Source organism: Microcaecilia unicolor, chromosome 2 (genome assembly GCF_901765095.1).
Source record: "Microcaecilia unicolor chromosome 2, aMicUni1.1, whole genome shotgun sequence".
Classification (NCBI taxonomy): Eukaryota; Metazoa; Chordata; class Amphibia; order Gymnophiona; family Siphonopidae; genus Microcaecilia; species Microcaecilia unicolor.
In genome coordinates this window covers 356,765,433-356,789,559 of record NC_044032.1, presented here as the reverse complement: position 1 = coordinate 356,789,559, position 24,127 = coordinate 356,765,433, and the positions used below count along the sequence as shown (strand labels likewise).

General features: G+C 45.3%; 1 protein-coding gene across 1 annotated transcript in view; it reads right to left on the bottom strand.

The window, feature by feature from the left end:
- The window catches only part of WRN (WRN RecQ like helicase), a 442,993-nt gene that overhangs the window by 14,400 nt on the left and 404,466 nt on the right, over positions 1–24,127 (bottom strand). Inside the window, 1 exon segment of the mRNA XM_030194495.1 lies at positions 7,710–7,856. Within this exon segment, the coding sequence (XP_030050355.1) occupies positions 7,710–7,856 (147 nt within the window).

Genomic DNA, 24,127 nt, shown 5'->3' with positions numbered 1-24,127 from the left:
GTCGTAACGACCTGGTGTCTCAGTGAGTAGCTGCAATAGATGCTTAAATAAACGTCGAAATAAACGCCTTTAAGGCCGTTCAAAATTTTTTTTTTTTTTTTTTTTTTAACGGAGCCAGCGGGAGGGGGGAGAAAAGGAGGGACCTGGCACCACGAGGTTTGCACTTGCTCAAAAGAGCCCTCAACCCCAGGCACTCAACAAAACCTAAAAATTAGGCTTGGAGGCCTAGCCAGAGCTGCTGCTGATGTGTGACCACCACCTGCTGAGATAGAGAACATACTGAGGAGTTTCCGGCAGCACATGACCACATATAGGGAGGCAAAAGTTTGCTCTCTATCTCCACCTGCTGGTAGATGGACACAACCCACCAGTCTATGGATTGATCAGCTTGATGATATGGAAAGGATATTACCAGTGGTGAGCCGCAAGATCCGGCTCTTGGGGCCAGTTCATTTTAACATTTTTGTAAGCGATATTGCTAAAGAGCTGTTGGTAAGGTTTGCCTCTTTGCGGTTGATACCAACATCTGCAATAGGGTAAACAGCCCTGATGGTGTGGATAACATAAGAAAGGACTTAGCTAGAGAATGGTCTGGAATTTTGCAAAAACCCAAGGTAATGGTACGGTTTAGGGGTGAATAACTTTTGTGAATGAAAGAGGAGCGGGACTTGGGTGTGATCATATGTGATGATCTTAAGGTGGCCAAACAGGTAGAAAAGGCAATGGTGAAAGCTAGAAGGATGCTTGTGTGCATAGAGGAATGACCAATAGAAAAAAAGGAGGTGAAGATGCCCCTGTATAAGACTCTGGTGAGACCTCATTAAGAATTGTGTACAATACTGGAGACTGTACCTTCAAAAAGATGTAAACAGGATGGAGTTGGTCCAGAGGGCGACTACTAAAATCGTCAGTAATCTTTGTCAAAGCGTATGGGGTCAGACAAAGATCTCAATATTTATATGTTGGAAGAAAGGCAAAAGAGGGGAGATATGATAGAAACATTTAAATACCTATGTGGCATAAATGCACAGAAGGCAAGTCTCTTTCAATTGAAAGGAAGTTCTGGAGTGAGTGGGAATTGGATGAAGGTGAAAGGGGAAAGACTCAGAAGTAACCTGAGGAAATGCTTCACGGAAAGGGTGGTGAATTTGTGGAATGGCCTCCCGGTGGAAACAAAAGCAGTATCTGAATTCAAGAGAGCTTGGGACAAGTACATTGGATCTCTAAAGGAGTGATAGGGGCTGGATAGGCTATAAGATCTTTATCTGCCTATGTTTTTCTTTGTTTCTATGAGAAATTCCTGAGAAAACTAAAAAGCCATGTGATAAGGAGGCAATGTCCTCTTGTAGATTTGGAACCGATCCACAGATGAAAGAAAACAGTCAAATGTCCAAATTCCTTCAATGGAGGAAGGTGAAAGTAGAGGACAGTGGAGGATCTGAGGCAGTACAGTGTTACCAGATGTAGGCTATACCAATCTAATCAATTTCAATGACTGGATGACCAGACAGTTGGATAAGTAGACAGCACTAGATGTGCTGTACTCAGATTTCTGATAAGGTCCCGCATAACCAACTTATAAAGTGAGCATCAAAGTGACCGACTTGGTTAGAAACTGGTTAAATGGGAGGTAACAAAGGGTAGTGGTAATTGGAAGAAATACACTCTGAGAAAAAGCGAGGTTACTTACCTGTAGCAGGTATTCTCCGAGGACAGCAGGCTGATTGTTCTCACTACTGGGTGACGTCTGACTGCAGCCCCAGGATCGGACGATCTTCCTAGCAACAAAGTTAGCTAGCCCTCGCGTGCACATGCGCGCACCGCGCATGCGCGACCGTCTTCCCGCCCGTAGCGTGAGCGTGCCCCTCAGTCAAATAGAAAGCAAAAGACAAGGGAAGACACAACTCCAAAGGGAAGGTGGGCGGGTATGTGAGAACAATCAGCCTGCTGTCCTCGGAGAATACCTGCTTGTTCTCATTACTGGGGTATCCCTAGCCCCCAGGCTCACTCAAAACAACAAACATTGGTCAATTGGGCCTCGCAACGGTGAGGACATAATTGAGATTGACCTAACAGTAACAACTAACTGAGAGTGCAGCCTGGAACAGAATAAAAATGGGCCTACGGGGGTGGAGTTGGATTCTAAACCCCGAACCGACTGTCGCGTCGGGTATCCTGCTGTAGGCAGTAATGAGATGTGAATGTGTGGGCAGATGACCACGTCGCAGTCTTGCAAATCTCTTCAATAGTGGCTGACTTCAAGTGGGCCACTGACGCTGCCATGGCTCTAACACTATGAGCCGTGACATGACCCTCAAGAGTCAGCCCAGCTTGGGCGTAAGTGAAGGAAATGCAATCTGCTAGCCAATTGGAGATGGTGCGTTTCCCGACAGACACTCCCCTTCTGTTGGGATCAAAAGAAAAACATTTGGGCAGACTGTCTGAATGGGCTTGTCCGCTCCAGATAGAAGGCCAATGCTCACTTGCAGTCCAATGTGTGCAACTGACGTTCAGCAGGGCGGGTATGAGGATGGGGAAAGAATGTTGGCAAGACAATTGACTGGTTCAGATGGAACTCTGACACCATCTTTGGCAAGAACTTAGGGTGACTGCGGAGGACTACTCTGTTATGATGAAATTTAGTGTAAGGAGCATGAGCTACCAAGGCTTGAAGCTCACTGACTCTACGAGCTGAAGTAACAGCCACCAAGAAAATGACCTTCCAGGTCAACTACTTCAGATGGCAGGTATTCAGTGGCTCAAAAGGAGGTTTCATCAGCTGGGTGAGAATAACGTTCAGATCCCATGATACTGTAGGAGGCTTTGACAAAAGCAACCCTCTGATGAAGCGAACAACTAAAGGCTGTCCCAAGATAGGCTTACCCTCTACACGGCGATGAAAAGCACTAATTGCAGTAAGGTGAACTCTTACGGAGTTGGTCTTGAGACCAGACTCTGACAAGTATAGAAGGTATTCAAGCAGGGTCTGTGTAGGACAAGAAAGAGGATCTAGGGCCTTGCTGTCACACCAGATGGCAAACTTCCTCCATTTGAAAGAGTAACACCTCTTCGTGGAATCTTTTCTGGAAGCAACACTCAGGAGACACCCTCTGAAAGACCCAAGGAGGCGAATTCTAAGCTCTCAACATCCAGGCCGTGACAGCCAGAGACTGGAGGTTGGGATGTAGAAGCGAACCCTCGTTCTGAGTGATGAGGGTTGGAAAACACTCCAATCTCCACGGTTCTTTGGAGGACAACTGCAGAAGAAGAGGGAACCAAATCTGACACGGCCAGAAGGGTGCAATCAGGATCCTTGTTCCACAGTCTTGCTTGAGTTTCAGTAAAGCCTTCCCTACTAGAGGTATGGGAGGATACGCATACAGAAGGCCTGTCCCCCAATGTAGGAGAAAGTCATCTGATGCTAGTCTGTCATAGGCCTGAAGCCTGGAACAGAACTGAGGGACCTTGTGATTGATTTGAGTGGCAAACAAATACACCGAGGGGGTGCCCCACGCTTGGAAGATCCTGCGGACTACGCCCATGTTCAGTGACCACTCGTGAGGTTGCATTATCCTGTCAATCTGTTGGCCAGACTGTTGTTTACGCCTGATAGATAAGTGGCTTGGAGAAACATGCCGTGACGGCAAGCCCAAAGCCACATCTGGACAGCTTCCTGACACAGAGGGCGAGATCCGGTGCTCCCCTGTTGTTGGTGTAAAACATGGCAATCTGATTGTCTGTCTGAATTAAGATTACTCGGTTGGACAGCCGATCTCTGAAAGCCTTTAGAGCGTTCCAGATCGCTCTTAATTCCAGGAGGTTGATCTGCAGACCTCTTTCCTGAAAGGACCGGGCTCCCTGAGTGTGGTGCCCATCTACATGAGCTCCCCACCCCAGGAGAGATGCATCAATCATCAGCACTTTTCATGGCTGAGGGAATGGTTGCCCCATGGTCAAATTGGATCGAATCGTCCACCACTGAAGAGAATTCCGAAAGTCGGTGGACAGTTGAATTACATCCTCTACACCCCCCACAGCTTGAAACCACTGGGAAGCTATGGTCCATTGAGCTGATCTCATATGTAGACGTGCCATGGGCATTACATGAACTGTGGAGGCCATGTGCCCCAGAAGTCTCAACATCTGCCGAGCCGTGACCTGCTGAGATGTTCGAACCATGGACACCAGGGACAGAAGGCTGTCCGCCCTTGCCTCGGGAAGATAAGCTCGAGCTGTCTGAGTGTTCAGCAGAGCTCCAATGAATTCCAATTTTTGGACTGGGGTGAGATGGGACTTGGGATAATTTATGATGAACCCCAGTAGCTCCAGCACCTGAATAGTCATTCGCATGGACTCCAGAGCACCTTCCCGCGAGGTGCTCTTCACCAGCCAATTGTCGAGATAAGGGAACACATGCACTCCCAGTCTGCGTAGCGATGCTGCAACTACAGCTAGGCATTTTGTAAACACTCTGGGCGCAGACACCAGGCCAAAAGGCAGTACACGGTACTGAAAGTGCTGTGTTTGTAGCCGAAACCAAAGATACTTCCTGTGAGCTGGAAGTATCGAAATGTGTGTGTAAGCATCCTTTAAGTCCAGAGAGCATAGCCAATCGTTCTCTTGAATCATGGGAAGAAAGGTGCCCAGGGAAACCATCCTGAACTTTTCTCGAATAAGAAATTTGTTCAGGGCCCTTAGGTCTAGGATGGGACACCCCCCCCCCCCCCCCCCCCCCCCCCCGTTCTCTTTTGCACAAGGAAGTACCTGGAACAGAATCCCAGCCCTTCTTCCCCTGGTGGAACAGGTTCGACTGCTTGGGCCTGTAGAAGGGCGGAGAGTTCCTCTGCAAGTACCTGCTTGTGCTAGGAGCTGTAGGACTGAGCTCCCAGTGGGCAATTTGGAGGCTTGGATTGCAGATTGAGGGTGTATCCTAACCAGACAATTTGAAGAACCCACCGGTCAGAGATTATAAGAGACCACCTTTGGTGAAAAAACATTAACCTCTCCCCAACCGGCAAGTCGTCCGGTACGGACACGTTTACTGAGGCTATGCTGAACTGGAGCCAGTCAAAAGCCTGTCCCTTGCTTTTGCTGGGGAGCCGCAGTGGCCTTAGGAGCACGCTGTTGACAAGAACGAGCGCGCTAGGACTGAGCCTGGGCAGGCTGCCGAGAAGCAGAAGTGTACCTACACCTAGCATAGGAATAGGGAGCACTCCTCTTCCCTCCAAAAAACATTCTAGATGAGGAGGTAGTAGCAGAAGACGCCCGGCGGGAGACAGAATCATTGTGCTTCCTGATCTGGTCAACAAGATCCTCTACTTTCCCACCAAAAAGGTTATCCCCCCGGCAAGGAACATCCGCCATCTGCTGCTGGACCAAATGATCCAGGTCAGAGACACGCAGCTATGAGAGTCTGCGCATCACTATACCTTAGGCAGCGATCCTGGATGCTACATCAACAGTGTCGAACATACCCCTGGTCAGGAATTTTCGACACGACTCCTGCTGCCTGACCACCTGGCGAAAAGGCTCGGCCTGTTCCGGAGGAAGTGCATCAACCAAGCTGGACAGTTGCCTCACCGAGTTCCGCAAGTGAACGCTCGTGAAGAGCTGGTATGTCTGGATCTTGGCAGCGAGCTTAGTGGCCTGATACGTCTTCCTACCAAAAGAGTCCAATGTTCTACATTCTCTGCCTGGGGGCACCGAGGCATAGTCCCTAATGCTCTTGGCTCTTTTGAGGGCGGAGTCCACCACCATGGAATTGTGAGGTAGCTGAGACCTCATCAATCCAGGTTCGCCGTGGATCCAATAATGGGATTCATTTTTTTTTGTTGAATCACGGGATTAGACAGCATAAGGACTTCCTTCAGTACATTATGCAAAGGAACCTTTGCAGCCTCTCTAGGCGGAGAAGGATAATCCAGGACCTCGAGCATCTCAGCCCTGGGGTCATCCTCAACCTCCATAGGGAAGGGAATAGCCGCAGCCATTTCCCGGACAAAGGCGGTAAAGGATAGACTCTCCAGTGGAGAAAGTCTCCTTTCTGGTGGAGGGGAAGGTTCAGAGGGAATCCCATAGGACTCGTCAGAAGAAAAGTACCTGGGATCTTCCTCTTCCTCCCACGAGCGCGCATCTTCAGTATCGGACAAGACATCCCTCACAGCAGTCCGAAACTGAGCCTGCCTCGACGCCAAGAAGCGACATCCTTGATGGCGGTGCCGAGAAGTCGATGCCTGTCTGGACTCCGGTGAAGCTTCCTCCACCGATGTCGAAGGGGAGTCCACTTGGGTGGCAGCTGACACCGATGCCGCAGGTGGCACCGAGATCGGGGACCCACCACAGGTGAAGGGCCAGAGGCCGCTGCAGCAAACGGTACGGAAGGAGCAAGAACCCCGACACCGAAGCAGACTGGCACAGTAATCCTTCCAGAAGCTCTGAAAGCAGGGCCCTGATGTGCTTATTGAGAGTTGCCGTCGGACAAGGCTGCGGGGTCAGTAAAGGAACCGCTGGTAGAATCTGTTGAGGCTCAGGAGCAGGCACCGGGCTGCCAGAAGACCGATGCATCGGCACCTCCTGAATAGAGGGGGAGCGATCCTCTCGGCGCCGACACTTCTCAGGTGCCGATTCCCTCAAAGCCTCGGAGCTCCCGGCACCGTGTGTCTTAGGACAATGATGACGGTGCTTCTTCGCCTTTGCTCGACGCCCGTCATCGAGACTGCTTGGTACCGATGAGGAGAATGTGGAATCCTCACGCCTCCTTGGGGTCGGGTCCAACAAAGGTTGGTCCCGGGGGCCTGCATAACAGGAGACCTTGAGGCAGGTGGAGACCCACTCGATGCCTCATTGCTCCCAGCACAAATTGGTCTTTCAGCAGCCATTACCTCCGCTTCCGACGTTGATGGTTCCCTCGATGTCAATGACGTTGACCTTTGTACCGATGTCGATGTCGAAGGGCCGGACCGAGCCCCAAAAACCTTTTCTCGTTGGGCTTCTCGAGACGCTTGGGTCCGTTTCTTCATAAGAAGACACAGACTACAAGCGGCTGGGCTATGGTCAGGCCCAAGGCACTGGATACACCAGGCGTGGGTATTGGTACCTGAGGTGGTCTGTTTGCACCGAGTACAATGTTTGAAGCCACTGGGTGTCTTCGATGACATGGAAGGAACACGGCTTCAGCGAAATCAAAAGATGCAATTATGCCTGGTAAAAGAAAAAAGGGCACAAAAAAAAGGGAATAACCCGGCCGCGTCGAAAAACAAAGGAAACTTTAAAAAGTGAAGAAATCTAAAAGACACTACGGGATTTCTTTTTTTTTTTTTTTTTGAAAACTGACAATAATAAAGAGAAATTAGAACAAAATAGCGAAGACTTTTCCTGGGTCTGAGAGGAGCGGAGATAAAAACCTACCACACCTCAACGTGGAAAAAAGAAAACTGAGGGAACATGCTCACGCAACGGGCGGGAAATCGGTCCGCGCAAGCGCGGTGCATGCTGTACGCGCGCCAGAAGACTCTGACAAAACGTTTTTTATATTTTGCTTGCAAAATGCCGATTCCTGGGCCGACGCAGACGTCGACCCACATGTGAGAACAAGCAGCCTGCCTGTCCTCGGAGAATGATTGAAACCATTTTAAACTCAATGAAATATTAGAAAGTTGTTAGCTGGGTATTAATTTGGCTCTTAAATCTGTTAGTAAAGCAACTGTTACCTGTGACTGGGAATCCGTAAACAGCTCCTCAGTGTCTGCATCAAGAGATGGTTGATTCCAGGATGCCAGTTTGATGGAGGAAGGATTTGGTGTGCTGGGCTCTGTCAGACTGGAGTGAGAAGGCTGCTGCACATCAGGATTGACCGACTTCTCAGTTTAGGGAAATAAAGAAAGGCACCGTGTTATACTTCAAAGAATCTATAGCCACTTTCAGGCGTAAGAAAAAAAGCTTGTTTGCAATCGTTGTTCAATTCATTTAAAAAGTCTTTCATTTACCATTTGAACAGTAAATATTTCAGAGTCAGCATTGTAGCTCAACCAACATGAAAATTATTTTCACTCCGATAGGTCTCAGAAATTTGGTCTCTCTTTCCTCTACTTCCTCACAAGCAGTAATAATGGGAGCCTAAAGGGGCTATCAATCAATTATCAAAATAAAGAGAGACAAATCTAGGGCACTCCTGGGATGTTAATACAAATCCAGAGTATATAAAACCTAATCAACTGATGCTAGTTCACTATGCTCTTGGACAAATGTCATTATTTGAACACTACTCTAAAGGGATGATAGAAAGAAGTTGTGTTATCAACCTTTGGTGGCTGCACATACATTGCATGGATAGGGCATTTGAGACTTACTCGATTCAGAGATAATAGGGGATGATAGCTGGACAAATACTAATGGGAGGGCAGGGCCCAGGGAGAGAGGAGAAATTGCTTGATATGGATGGATGGTAGTGGGCAGGGGACAGAGGAGCATGGATGGACATGGATGGGAGGGCAGGGCCCAGGGAGAGTGGAGAAATTGCTAGACATGGAGAGGAGGGCAGGGGAGAGAGGAGAATTGGTGGATATGGATGGATGGAGGGGGGCAGGGGAGAGCGGAGCATGGATGAACATGGATGGGAGGGCAGGGCCCAGGGAGAGAGGAGAAATTGCTGTACAGGGAGGGGAGGGGAGGGAGGAGAATTGCTTGATATGGATGGATGGAGGTGGGCAGGGGAGAGAGGAGCATGGATGGACATGGATGGGAGGGCAGGGCCCAGGGAGAGTGGAGAAACTGCTGGACATGGAGAGGAGGGCAGGGGAGAGAGGAGAATTGCTGGATATGGATGGATGGAGGGGAGCAGGGGAGAAAGGAGGGCCCAGCTTTTACTTATGGATATAGAGCAAGAAATGAAGAAGAAAGGAGGAAAGTAAAGAAATAAATGGAAAGGAAGCCCTGGAAACGGAGTTAAGAGGACAGATAGCAGCAGAATCAGATTATGGGCCAGCATGAATAGAAAAACAAAGTCACCAGACAACAAAGGTAGAAAAAAATCATTTTATTTTCATTTTAGTGTTTGTAATATGTCCACTTTGAGAATTTACATCTGCTACATCTGCCGTCTTATTTTGCAATGTATAGCAATGTGTTTATTTCTGTTTGTCTGGTATTGTGCTGCGTGCAGGGTCTAACTTCTTAGGATTTCAGGTTAATTTTTGAAGAATTTGAGAGGGGCTATCTCTGTTCTGCAAGGCCAAGTGTCTGAATAGGGATCTGTTTGTTAGATTCTGAGATTTTGCTAACACATTGTTTTTCAGAGTTGGCAAGACTATCTTGTTCTCATATGCTAATTTGGTTTGCGTCATTTAGAGTATAATGGAGCTGTAACAGCTTACAGAAATTATTTATAATGAAAACAAAAAAAACAAGTTATTTTTCTTCTATACTGGTGTAATATTTTCAATGACGCCATGGCTGGTAAAAGGGGTGTGACTACTATAGGGGTGGAGCCATAGTGATCCCACCCCTGGATGGGTAGGGGCGCCGACTAATAGGCTGCAGGAGGGCGCCAGAAACCCTAGGACCAGCTCTGCACCTGCCAGAAGTCAGAAGTTCCCTTCCCAGCCAGCCCACCTGCCCGGTGCCCGCCCTCTTCTCCCTCAGTTCTCCGCCGGTCCGTCCTTGCCTTCCTGCGTGCCGCCCAGAATTTAAAAACTCATCTTACCTCGGGGTCCCGGCAGCAGCAGTGAAAGGCAAGCAGGCTTGGCGCTTCAGCCTTCCCCTCTCTCTCAGCTCTGGTCCCGCTCTCATTTTCTGTTTCCGCAAGGGCGTGACCAGAGCTGAGAAAGGAAGACTGAAGCACCGAGCCTGCTTGCCTTTCACTACTGCCACCGGAACCCCGAGGTAAGATGAGTTTTAAAATTCTGGGCGGCATGCAGGAAGGCGAGGACTGACCAGTGGAGGACTGTTGTGGGAGAATAGGTCAGGCTGGGGTTGGGACTGGCACTCGGAGGAGAGGGGGGCCTGGAACTTGGAAGAGGGGGAGGGGGGAGGGAGGGGGCGGGGGAATGCACCACCTGTTAAAAAAAAAATTCAGCACCCCCAATCATTTTGAAAAGTTGGCTCCTATGTTCTGAAGTACATGTGTATGAATCCTCATTTTATCATCTCTTCCACAATCTCCCCCCACTATGGGTGGCCTTGGGTTGACCCAAGCCCCTCCACTTTTGTCTCACACCCACTCAGTAGCCAGATGCACCGTTCTATAGCTGGCTTTGATTGCCAAGCCCCATCAGCTGAAGAAATACAGAGCCACCCTGATTCACAAAAGCATAGCTGTCAGCAGCTTAAATGCTGCTGACAGCACTGTGAGCATGCTCAGTTGATGCTGGCATTAGAACCAGTACTTTAAGGCATGCTTTAGCTCATCGGGGTGGCTCCAAATTTCTTCAGCTTGTGGAGCTTGGGGATCCCTGTGAACTAAGGTAATTTTAATTTTAACTGGAAGGGGAAGGGAAGAGGAAAGGGGAGCCCCCTCCCTCAAAAACAAACATTGTTTCTGGCTATGCTATTTAACCCCCCTCCCCAGCTACTGCAAACTGTTCCTCATGGACCTGTGACTGAGGATCCCTCTCTACTGCAGTCTGTGCAGAACTCAGATTTATTTATCTTCATCCACTAACAACTCTCCTGGAATTACAATATTTCAATAACTCTCTGTCAAATTCCACATAAAATTTAAACTGCTTGTTCTCACTACAAAAGCATTCAACTCTGCAGCAGCTCTTTCCCTCCTTTTTCTCATTTCCTTATATATCCCCTCATCCCCAACTTGCTAAAACTTAACTCGCACCTTCAGGATTGCTGTACCAAGTGCCTGGAACAGTCTTCCCAAACACATGTGCTTCATGTATATATTTTTTATTATATCTATATATTTTTAAATACAATAATAATAAAATGTATACACACACATACTTATGTTCCTATCGGCAGTCATACAAGCTTGATTGTGATGCTGCCCCTTCACCCAAATAAAATCCCCTGTCCAATGGCCCTGCCCAGTACCATGTGCATGTTGCCTTTTCATTTAGATTGTAAGCTCTTTTGAGCAGGGACTGTCTTTCTTCTTCATGTTCAATTGTAAAGCGCTGCATACGACTGGTAGCGCTATAAAAGTGATTTATAGTAGTAACTGGTCAGATGCCATAATGCCACAATAAGGGGCAGGTCCCTGACTGTAATGACCAGTGGTTGCTAAGAAACTACATTAATTATGGTGTCCCATCAACTGCTATCAGTCCTTAGACTGGCAAACCTCAGCCACAACATGCTGCAGATTTTCAGGAATTTTGCTAGAAATTTGCCACTTGATTAGAGGATATGAAAAAAAAGTGCTACGGAAAAAATCTGAAGCTACTAAAGCAGAGGCAAATAGTCAAAGGTAACTTTAAAATGTGTATATACTCTGAATGTTCTAGCCCTAAGTAGAGAATGACATAGGGAGGAAGTCTGTCCCCCATCCCCGCGTCGCAAACTTAGTCTGACTCCATCCACACAAGCCTCAAACAGTTATGATTTTATATTTAAATCTTTTTTATTAAAGTACAAAAAAGGAACAATATTCTATACAATTGTCGTTTATAAATCACAAACAATATAGAAAAAGGTCAAACAGAACCCCCATTTCTTCCCCCCCCACTTCACTATTGGGAAAACTGAGGGGTCCTTTTACCAAGCTGCGGGAAAAAAGGGCCCTGCGCTAGCGGTGGTGGACGTTTTTCCCGTGCGCCAGGGCTGTTTTATCCGCATGCAGTAAAAGCCCCCCACCTCCCAAAAGGCCACATAGTTAGATAACTCTTACCATGTGGCCATGCAGAAGGGAGCCCTTACCACCACCCATTGAGGTGGCAATAAGGGATCCCGTGCTAACCCGGCGGTAACCAGGCAGCGAGCGGAAATGCCTGATTACCGTCGGGTTATCGCCACACAAGCCATTTCTGGGGGTTTTCTTTTTCCTCCAGAAATGGCGCGTATTCGGGGAGGGACTACCGCCGGCAGCCACGTTGGGCCGGTGGTAGTCCCAGAAGAGCTAGCAGTAAGCCTGCATTGGGCCGCTGCTCTGTAAAAGGGCCCCTAAATAAGCTAAATTACTACAAACTCCTACATGGAAAATTCATGCTAACAGAATACCTGGGTCTCACACACAGGACACAAATGGCAAACATAGAAAATCTGCCCAAAAATGATAAACATAAATTAAATCAAAATCCTAAGAAGCCACACCTTGAATGTACTACAGTACCAAAGAAATAGAGATACATTTCCTTCTTTAGTGGGCAAAATATAAAGATCACACATGCCTGGCCAGAAAGAACCCTAAGCTTCCTAGAAGCTGAAGAAGGCACAGACGGGTAGTGGGCTTTGGGGTCCCTTCTCAAATTTATTGTCCTGGGCCCCAGCTATGTCTAATACCAGCGCTGGCACGATACACATTTCAAATCTAACATACTCTAATCACAAAATAGAAAATAAAATTATGTTTTCTACCTTTTGTTATCTGGTGTCAGGCTCTAGTTTCTATTTCCCTCTGTCTTCTCTTTATTTATTTATTTTCTGCATTTATATCCCACATTTTCCCACCTCTTTGCAGGCTTAATGTGGCTTACAAATACCGTAGTGGCGATTGCCATTTCCAGAATAAGAAATACAGAAGAATATTCCAATACGTATATACAGTACACAGTAAATTAGAATAAAATCGGTAATCAATACATTTCAGGTGCTGAAATCAAGGGTAGTGAAAAGCGTTCAATAATGACAATGTGATAAAGTAACCAAAATAAGAATAATTCAATGTTAACTAATTCTGGCACAGTTCTGATGTCCTGTTTTTTTAACTCACTCGTCAAGGTCTCCTATCCATTTGACATTTATTCTCTCTCCATACTTACTAACCATCTTCTACCTCCATGTCCCTATCTTTCCCCATGTTCATCAGCATCCACCATGTCCACCAGCATCTCCCATGTGTCCATATCCCCCCCCCCCCCCGTATCCAACATCACTCCTGTGCCCCTATGCCCCTCAAGTCCAGCCTCTCCCTTCTGGGTCCTATATAGCCTAGATTTGAAGATGGCCAGAGATGGAGCTTGACATACTGGCTCAGGAAGTCTATTCCAGGCATACGGTGCAGCAAGATAAAAGGAAAGGCGTCTGAAGTTGGCAGTGGAGGAGTAGGGTACAGATAAGAGAGATTTACCCAAAGATTGGAGTTCCCAGGAAGGAGTGTAGGGAGAGATAAGAGTGAGAGGTACCGAGGAGCTGCAGAGTGAATGCACTTGTAAGTCAGTAAGGGGAGTTTGAACTGTATGAGGTAATGTATAGGGAGCCAATGATGTGACTTGAGGAGAGGGCTAATATGAGAATAGTGACACTGGCGGAATACAAATCATGCAGCAGAATTTTGAACAGACTGAAGGGGCGAGAGATGGCTTACTGGGAGACCTGTGAGAAGTAAGTTGCAGTAGTCTAAGAGAGAGGTAATAAGAGTGTGGATAAGGGTTTTGGTAGTGTGCTCAGAAAGAAAAGGACACATTTGGGTGATATTATAGAGAAAGAAGTGACAGGTTTTAGCACCATGTTGGACATGTGCAGAGAAAGAGAGAGAGGAGTCAAAGATGACCCCAAGGTTATGAGCTGATGAAACAGGGAGGATGAGAGTGTTATCCGCAGAGATAGAAAATAGAGGAAGAGGAAAGGTGGGTTTAGGGGGAAAGATAAGAAGCTCGGTATTGGTCATGTTTAGTTTGAGGTGGCGGTGAGACATCCAGGCAGCAATGTCAGACAGGTAGGCTGATACCTGGGCCTGGATTCCTGCTGAAATTTCTGGTGCAGAAGGTAGATCTGGGAGTCATCCGCATAAAGGTGATAATGAAAACCATGGGATGAGATGAGAGCACCAAGGGAAGAGTTGTAGACGGAAAAATGAAGAGGTCCCAAGACAGAGCCCTGAGGTTCACCAACTGATAGTGGGATAGAAGTGGAGAAGGACCCACCAGAGTATACATTAAAAGTGCGATGAGAGAGATAAGAAGAAAACCAGGAAAGACCAGAGCCCTGAATTCCAAGTGACAGCGTATCAATGAATAAGCGGTGATCAACAGTGTCAAAAGCAGCAGATAGATCAAGAAGGATGAAGATAGAATAGAGACCTTCGAATCTGGCCAGGAACAGGTCATTGGAGACTTTACCGAATACTGTTTCAGCTGAATGAAGATGGCAAAAGCCACATTGAAGTGGATCAAGAATAGCTTGAGATGAAAAAAAGTCAAGACAATGGCGGTGAACAGCATGTTCAAATATCTTGGATAGGAAAGGGAGGAGGGAGAAGGGGCAATAGTTGGAAGGACAGGTAGGGTCCAATGAAGGTTTTTTGAGGAGTGGTTACAACGTGTCTGAAGGCATCAAGAACAGTCACAGTGGAAAGTGAAAGACTGAGGATATGACAGATAGAAGGGATGACAGTAGAAGAAATAGTGCTAAGTAGATGGGTGGAAACAGGATCGGAGCAACAGGTGGTTAATTTCGAGGAGGAAAGAAAATGTGCAGTTTCCTCTTCAGTGATTTCAGAAAAGGAAGAAAAAGAGGAAGGGGTTAAAGAAGGGTTGAGAGAATGGACTGAGGGAAGGAGAAGTGGAGGTTATTTGGCTGACAATTCAAGATTAATCTTGTGAACCTTATCATGAACATATTCAGGCAGAGTCTGGGGAGAAAGTGAGGGGGGAGTTGGAGGTGAAGGCACTTTGAGGAGAGAGTTCAGTGTGGCAAAGACAAGTCGAGGGTTTGAACCAAGAGCGTTTGCCAACTGGATGTAGTAATCCTGTTTGGCAAGTGAAAGAACAGACTGGAAGGAGGTCAGCAAGAATTTGAAATGTATGAAGTCAACACGAGCACAGGATTTCAGCCAAAGCAGTTCGGCAGATTGGACACAGGAACGTAGGAAGCGGATTCTAGAGGTCAGCCAAGGCAGGGGTTTGGTACATGTTACTGAACGGGGAATGGGAGGAGCGAGAGTATCCAGGGCAGCGGAGAGAATAGTATTATAGAAAGAGACAGCCTCATTGACAAATTTGGATAACATAGGGGTTGAGAAGAGGTTTGAAACACTGGAGGACAGAGTAGAAGACTCAATAGCCTGAAGATTCCTAACTCTATTGGTGGAGATTGGACGGGATAGGGGAAAAGGTATTTTAAGCGTGAGTTATCAGATAATGGTCAGAGAGGGGAACAGCTGAGGCGCAGAAACTGGAGAGTGAGCAGTTGGGGAAGAAGATAAGATCAAGACAGTGGCCATTCCGGTGAGTAGGAGTAGTGGAGCACAGTTGAAGACTGAAAGAGGATGTTAGAGAGAGAAACTAAGAAATATAACAGAGGGATCATTAGCATGAATGCTAGAATCCCCAAGAATGAGGGAAGGAGATGAAGGTTCAAGAAAAAAGGAAAGCCAAAAGTCAAGGTCAGTGAGAAAGGAAGAAAGGGACTTATCAGGGGGTCAATAAATGGCTGCTACTCGGAGAGGCAGAGGAGTAAAGGTCCTAAGCCATGCAGATTATTGCAATGGAATCTATGCGGGATGTAAAGAACAACTCACAAAAAAACTCCAGACCGCCCAAAACACAGCAGCCAGACTGATATATGGTAAAACATGATTTGAAAGCGCTACACCCCTTCGAGAAAAGCTGCACTGGTTCCCAATCAAAGAACAAATCATCTTCAAAATCTGCACATTGGTCCACAAAATCATCTACAGCGTAGTCCCAGGATACATGACAGACCTCATAGATCTACCGACTAGAAACGGACTCGGATCAGCACGATCATACCTAAACCTACACTACCCACACTGCAAAAGGCTAAAATACAAAATAACTTATGCATCTAGCTTCTCGTACATAAGCGTACAACTATGGAATGGACTCCCATATGCAATGAAAACAATACATGACCACCTAAACTTCAAGGAATCACTAAAAACCCACCTCTTCAAAAAAGCTTATCCCACCAATCCAACATAAATCCCCACACCCAGCAACACAACATAATCAATTATCATACTGGACAATTTACTATCCTCTTTCCCCTCGACCCATGATGCCTGGTTCACTTCTACCTCATTTGACCACAACACAATCTTGTATTTGTTATCAACCAAAATGGCAAACGCCTTTACGGTACTTTGTAAGCCACATTAAGCCTGCAAACAGGTGGGAAAATGTGGGATATAAATGTAACAAATAAACAAATAAATAAATAGACAGATGAAGTGGACTTCGAAGGAAGAAAAGCAGTGCGACTGAGGTGGAAGAAGAGGCTGAAATCTACAAGAGGGTGAGATTAGTAGCCCAACACCACCTCTGCAGCCAACTGGGCAAAAAGTATGGGAGAAAAGGTAACCTCCATGACACAGGGCAGCAGCTGAAGCAGTGTTCAGGGCAAAGCCAAATCTCAGGGCAAGCAGATAGAAAGTATGAGAGATAAAGAGGTCGTATCCCCTGTTTCTTTATACCTCCTTGTGCCCAGCTTCTCCCTCTCATTCTCCCCCACACCAATGTGTCTCTCTCCTCTCCAACCCCACCCCATCCAGCTTCTATACCTCTCTTCCCTTCCTCCCTCAGTCCAGCATCTCGCTCATTTGCCCTCCCATTTTGTGTTCAGTATTTGACTCCCTCTTCTTTCATCCTCTTGGTTCGGCATCTTTCCCTTCCCTTCAGCCCCCCTCCTGTGGGTCCAGCCCCGCTCTCCCTTCCCATGAGTTCTGTACCTCTCTGCCTTCCCTCCAGCCCCTCCACATATCTAGCACCTCTCTGCCCTCCCTCCAGCTGCCCCCCCCCAACAGGTCCAACACTTTTCTCCCTTCCCTCCAGTATCCAGCCTCCACCCCGCGAATCCAGAACCTCTCTGCCTTCCCTCCAGCCCCTTCCCCCCGCAGGTCAGCACCTCTCCACTTTCCCTGCAGTCCCGTTCCCCATGGGTGCAGCACTTCTCTGCCTTCCCTCCAGCCATCCTCCTGTGGGTCCAACACCTCTCTGCCTTCCCTCCAGCCCCATGTGCAATCAGTGCCTCTCTTCTTTCCCTCCAGCACCCCCCCCCCCACAGGTCCAGCACGTTGTTCCCTTCCCCCCCCCCCAATGGTGCCACTACCTTATTAAGCCGCTACAGCAATTCCTATAGGCATGCTCTGGGGCCTTCCCTCTGCTGTGTCCTGCCTTCTGATGCAAATTCCTGTTTGATAGGACTTCAATATCCCTTCAAATAAATACCCAGTCTCTTTTGTCTCTAGGACAAACCTATATTACAGCCCACTCAAACTATTCTATTTTTAGGAGCACACAAACACAGTACAAGCGAGAGCATTTCTTCCACAGGCTCACTCAAAGTTTATCCGATGCTTAGTATAACAACTTCTAACTTCTCACAAATGCACTGCAAGCCTTATGCCTTATGGTGGCCTAAACCACGATAATGCCAACTGCAATAATGCAACCAATTCAATGGGGCTTGAACTTTCAAAGGTCCCAACATATTCAGACTTTGTCCCAAAAACTAAGCATCACCCCACACATAAAACAAGCACTCTAGTGGTGGAACAGCCCAATTCATCTATTTCAAATAGATAGGGGATAAATAGGGCATTCCACAGACAAACCTCACCTGTTCTGCTGAAAGATTTATTTATTTATTTGTTGCATTTTTATCCCACATTTTCCCACCTATTTGCAGGCTCAATGTGGCTTACATTGTGCTGGAGTGGCGACCGCCGTTTCCAGATGGAGAAATATAAAGTGATATTGTATTAGAGTTCTTAAATGATAAGGTAAATTACAAAGTAGTTTTGCATTAAAGTTCATAAATGATAGAGTAGATTATAGAGTAAGTTAGACAATCAAATATAGAAAGTTCATATCCTGCATGAGACGTAGAGTTGTAGTGAGTAATGTGTAACGTTCATTAGTGGCAGCGTAAATGTAGCAGTCAAGTGTAGAGAGTTCAGTTTTGTCTAGTTTTGGTGGAGTTTCATTTTCTAGTATTTAGGATGGATCATTGTAGTATGCTTTTTTTGAACAGGTTGGTTTTCAGTAGTTTTCGGAAGATTGTTAGGTTATGCATTGTTTTTATAGCATTTGGTAGTGCGTTCCATAGTTGTGTGCTTATATAGGAGAAGCTGGATGCATATGTTGATTTGTATTTAAGCCTTTGCAACTGGGGTAGTGTAGATTCAAGAATGTGTGTGCTGACGTTTTTGTGTTCCGGGTTGGCTGGTCTATGAGCTCTGACATAGAGATTGGGGCTTCACCGTGAACGATTTTATGGACCAGGGTGCAAATTTTGAACGCAATTCATTCTTTTAGTGGGAGCCAGTGTAGTTTTTCTCTTAGGGGGCTGGCACTTTCGTATTTCGTTTTTCCAAATGTGAGTCTGGCTGCTGTGTTTTGGGCAGTTTGGAGTTTCTTAATGATTTGTTCTTTGCATCCGGCATAGATGGCACTGCAGTAATCTAGGTGGCTTAACACCACTGATTGTGCCAGGCTGCGGAATATTTCCTTTGGGAAGAAAGGTTTTATTCTTTTGAGTTTCCACATTGATTGGAACATTTTCTTTGTTCTGTTTTTCGCATGGCTTTCTAGTGTGAGATTTTGGTCTATTGTAACTCCGAGAATTTTCAGGCTGTCTGAATCTAGAAGGGTGTAGTCTGGGGTGTTTATGGTGGTGGGTTTGTTCGTGTTATATTGTGAGGAGAGGATGAGACATTGTGTTTTTTTCTGCATTGAGCTTTAGTTGGAATGCATCTGCCCATGAATTCATTATTTGGAGGCTGTGTTTGATTTCATTTGTGATTCTTTTAGATCATGTTTGAACGGGATGTAGATCGTGACATCGTCTGCGTAAATGTAAGGATTGAGGCCTTGGTTGGGTAGCGATTTGGCCAGGAGTCTCATTAGGTTAAAAAGGGTTGGTGAGAGCGGTGATCCTTGTGGTACGCATTCAAATTTCCATGGTGATGATTATCAATAGAAATCAAACAAAATAAAACATGGAAAAGAAAATAAGATGATACCTTTTTTATTGGACATAACAATACATTTCTTGATTAGCTTTCGAAGGTTGCCCTTCTTCGTCAGATCGGAAATAAGCAAATGTGGTAGCAGATTGTATATATAAGAGAAACATCAAAGCATTACCTTGACAGTCTGACAGAGTGGGAGGGTGGGGTATGCATGGGGACATCAAAGCATTTCATTGATATTCTAACAGGATGGGTGTTGGTAGGTGAGAGGAGGGTAATAAACGGAGAAATAAACAGAGAAATACAACTTTATGGTTTATAATGGGTTAGAAAACCCAGATCCTTCTTAAGTCCTGTTTGTTGGGTGTCAAAATATTCAATCATTCTTATTTCAAAGGTCTTACGTTCCTGTATTGTTTTAAAATTACCTTTCAGTATTCTTACTGTGAAATCACTGGTGCAGTGTTCTGGTCTTGTAAAGTGTTGGCCCACAGAAGTGGGGGCTTGACTGGCACTGGCTATTTTCATGTGATGTCTGTGCAGGTTGAATCTTGTCTTCAGCATCTGGCCTGTTTCTCCAATATAGCATCCTTCGTTACATTTTTTACACTGAATGATATATACCACATTGGAAGATGAGCATGTAAAATAGTCCTTTATGTTGAATATTTTTCCCTTGTGAATGACTGTGGGGTCTTGTGAAATGTTTTTGCATAGCTTGCAGCTGGATGTGCTACAGGGGAACGTGCCCTTTTCTTTTTCAGTCTGTGTTGGAAGTTTACTTCTGATCAGCTTGTGTTTTAAGTTTGGTGGCTGTCGGAAGGCCAGCACTGGTGGGGATGGGAATATCTCTTTCAGTAATTCATCTTCCTGGAGTAGCGGCTGTAGGTCTCTTATGATTTTCCTCAGTTTCTCCAGCTCTGGGTTGTATGTCACTACAAGGGGAATTCTGTCTGTGGATTTTTTTTCCTTGTACTGTAGCAGATTTTCCCTGGGTGTTTTGAGGGAGGAGGCAATATTCTTGGAGATTATTTTCAGGTTGTAGCCTTTCTGTTTGAAGGATGCAGTCAGGGTTTCAAGGTGTCTGTCTCTATCCTCTGGGTCCGAGCAGATACGGTGGTATCTTGTGGCTTGGCTGTAAATAATGGATCTTTTTGTTTGTGAAGGGTGGAAGTTGGAGTTGTGGAGGTAGCTGCATCTGTCTGTGGGTTTCTTGTATATAGATGTCCAATAAAAAAGGTATCATCTTATTTTCTTTTCCATGTTTTATTTTGTTTGATTTCTATTGATAACCTTTAAGAGTGGACTAACACGGCTACCACATCTCTCTACTTAACATGGTGATGATGTATTCGAATTTGATATCACTTGGTATGTTCTTGCAGTTAGGAAGCCATTGATCCATCTAAGTACGCTTCCTCCAATCCTGAAGTATTCTAGGATGTTCAGTAGTATTTTGTGGCTGACCATGTCGAACGCACTGGACATGTCAAATTGTAGGAGAAGTATACTGTTGTCAGTTGCAATTGTTTGTTTGAATTTGGTTAGGAGAGTAATTAGTACTGTTTCGGTGCTGTGGTTGGATCGAAAGCCTGATTGTGATTCATGTAGTATTGAGAATTTGTTTAAATAATCGGTAAGTTGCTTGGTTACCATACTTTCCATTAGTCTGACTGCCAGGGGGATGGATGCTACCGGGCGGTAGTTGGTTATGTCATTTGCTTTTTTCTTTGAGTCTTTAGGTATTGGGGTAAGTAGTATATTTCCTTGGTCCTTAGGGAAGAATCCATGTTGTAACATGTAGTTATGTGACATTAGGTCCGTTATGAAGCGTTGAGGGGCGGATTTTATTAGGTTATTGGGACATATGTCCAGTTTGCAATGGGATTTGGTGAATCTATTGATTGCTAGGGTGACGGTTTCGTCGGTCAGTGGATCGAAGTTTGTCCAGATTTGGTCTGCTGAGTATTCATCGGGGATTGGGTCCAGACCGTCAATGAATTTTTCGTGGTCGGTGGTATTGAGTGGTAACGTGAGTTGTAGTTTTATAATTTTCTCATTGAAGTATTTAGCAAGGTTGTCTGCTGATGGGGTGTCTGTACTGGTTATGGTAACCGGTGTGGTGTCTAGTGGTTTGTTCACAAGTTGGAAAAGTGTATGCATATCTTTGTAGTCTGGTCCTATTTTGATTTTGTAGTATGACCTTTTGGTTTGTCTTATTGTATACAGTGAAACCTCGGTTTTCGTTGACTTCGGTTATCGTCGGTTTCAGTTTTCGTTGATTTTTTCAGTGAAAATTTGTCTCGGATTTCATTGGTTACCTCGGTTTTCGCTGCTAATTTTGTGAAAACAAAGGGCGACCCACGCGTTCTCCTGCTCATTGTGGCGTTGTTTCTCGTTGTGTGAGCATTACCCCGCACATCTAACACAACGCACGCAAGATAAAATCACATGTGCTCAAATCTCATTTTCCCTGTTAAGTGTTTCCCTTGCTAATAAGTTAACCCTTTCCCTTTAGCTCCATCATGGGACTATATTTATTCTCTATAAAATGTGTTTTTAGTATGTATTTTGGAGTGTCTATAACTAATTAATTGGATTTCATTGATTCTTATGGAAATAATTGCCTTGGTTTTCGTCTGTTTCAGTTTTCATTGGTTTTTTTCGGACGGAATATCAACGAAAACCGAGGTATCACTGTATTTGTATTTTCTTTGCATTTGTTTCCATGCTATAAGTGTGTTTTCATTTTTCATTTTTTTCCATGCTTGTTCGAGTCTCGTCTTTTAATTTTTTCAGTTCTTCGTTGAACCATGGTATCGAGCTGTGTCTTCGTGAAGTTCTGGTTTGTAGTGGTGCAATTTTGTCTAATATGCTCCTGCATCTATTGTTCCAGTTTAGGGGGTAGTGTTTGGAGTCTGTTTGTGTTATCCATTCGTTCTTGTAGATCTGTTGCCAAAATATTACAGGGTCGATCTGGCCTCTTGTGCGTTCTTGCTTGTAGTATGAGCCTTTTTTTTGCCATTGTAGGGCTAGGTTTAATTTGTGGTTCTATGTCCAGATAGGTTATCTATGGATGTGTTCACCCTTTTATGGAAGGCTGATCTTCTCTATGCGTTCCCACCAATTCCTCTCATATCAAAGGTCATTCAAAAGACAAGTCAAGACTCAGTGGATTGTAATTTTTATAACTCGCAACTGACCAAGGCAAGCATGGTACCCCTGGCTCTGCTCTTTCGATAGACCAGCCAATCCACCCACTCAACCCTCTTTACTCAGCAAGATAGACAGCTGTTAAATTCCAACAATTCATTTGCACTGAAAGCTTGGAGGATCAGGGGAGGAACGTAGAACTTCTTCCACCTGCAATTCAGAACATTACCAGTTCATGTAGCAAACCTTCTGCACAAAACTTTTGTACCGTAAAGTGGAAAAAAATTAACTTTATGGTGTAAAGACATTCAAAAAAAATTCATATCCCTGTTTGGCATCAGTCATCTTTCAATATCTACTCCATCTATCAGATAGAGGTTTCAAGACATCCTCAGTATGGGTTCACTTAGCAGGAATTTCAGCATTCCATAACTTACTGGATAAGAAAACTGTTTTTTCACATCTTCTTGTCCATTTCATTAAAGGTCTTTGGAATACTAAAACACCAATTCAATCTCCACCTCCTCAGTGGGATCTTAATGACGACAGATAAATACCTGCACAGTCCATCTCTACTTTACTAAAATTCCTAACCTGGAAAACCTTATTTTTAGTTGCAATTACTTAAGCTAGAAGAATCAGTGAACTTCAAACATTAGTTCATTACCACTATTTTCTAAAGTTTTTCCCCACTAAAGTAGCCCTCCAAACACATCCAAAATTTTTACCCGAAGTTGTAACTTCTTTTCATATCAATCAGGATATTGTATTACTGGTTTTCTTTTCAAAATCACAGAATCTTCCAGGAGAAGCAGCTTTTGGACTGTTGCCGTTCCCTGCTTTTCTATTTGGACTGTACAAAGATACATCACTCCACATAACTGTTTGTCTCTTTCCAGCCTACTACCTTAGGACAGCCAGTATTCTAAATGAATGTTATCTAACCATAAAGCCAATCCCATAGATCTCTGTTACAACCAGGCCAATCTCCAACCACCTCAATAGATTATTGCACATCGACAGAGCAAGGTCTACTTCCATAGCTCACTTGAGAGAAGTCGCTATAATAGACATTTGCAATGCAGCAACCTGGTCATTATCTCACATCTTGCTGCTAGGTCTGACAGAAAATTTAGGCAGGATGTGCTTAAGAATCTTTTTGCATAACTTGATTGCCCTTCAACTACAGTGGGTTGTCTCTCACATTACAGCCACATCCGATGACCCTTAGCTAGGGCAATACTGAGTGTGGATGCATTATCCTGGAGTTTACATGGAGAAAGCATTGTTGCTTACCTGCTATGGGGGTTCTCTGTAGATCACAGGATAATGCAGACACACTTTCCTGCCTTCCATCCCCTCAAATTAAAAAAAAAGAAGGGGAGGGGGGAGAACAACAAGATGATCTACTGATGCACTTCATCTAAAGGTACAGACATATACCACAATGTAACATCAACACTTCTCCTAAATCAGTCATTCTCAACCCAGTCCTCATGCCACACCCAGTCCCATCAGGTTTTCAGTATATCCACAATGAATATTTATGAATTAGATCTGAATGCAATTGAGGCAGTGAATGCAAATCTCTCTCATGCATATTCACTAGGTGTGCCCCGAGGACTGGGTTGGGAATGGCTGTCCCAGATAGTTTGTGATGGACTGGTTACACATTGGAATGGCATCAGCTAAGCAGGAAAACTACAGAATGCTCCATTGGTTACAAGAATTCAATCACTCTAGAGAGGTCCATTTCGCAAATGAGGTTGTTAGGAGACAAACTAGAAAGTTGTACGGGAACAGAAATTTCACCTAGCCCTGCTCGTTCCCATTGGAATCTAACCCCTACCCACCTGTACATACTAAGATCCATTCTATCCCCACAATTAATCTCCTCCATCCTCACCTGTACCCGTAAGAATCAATGCTACT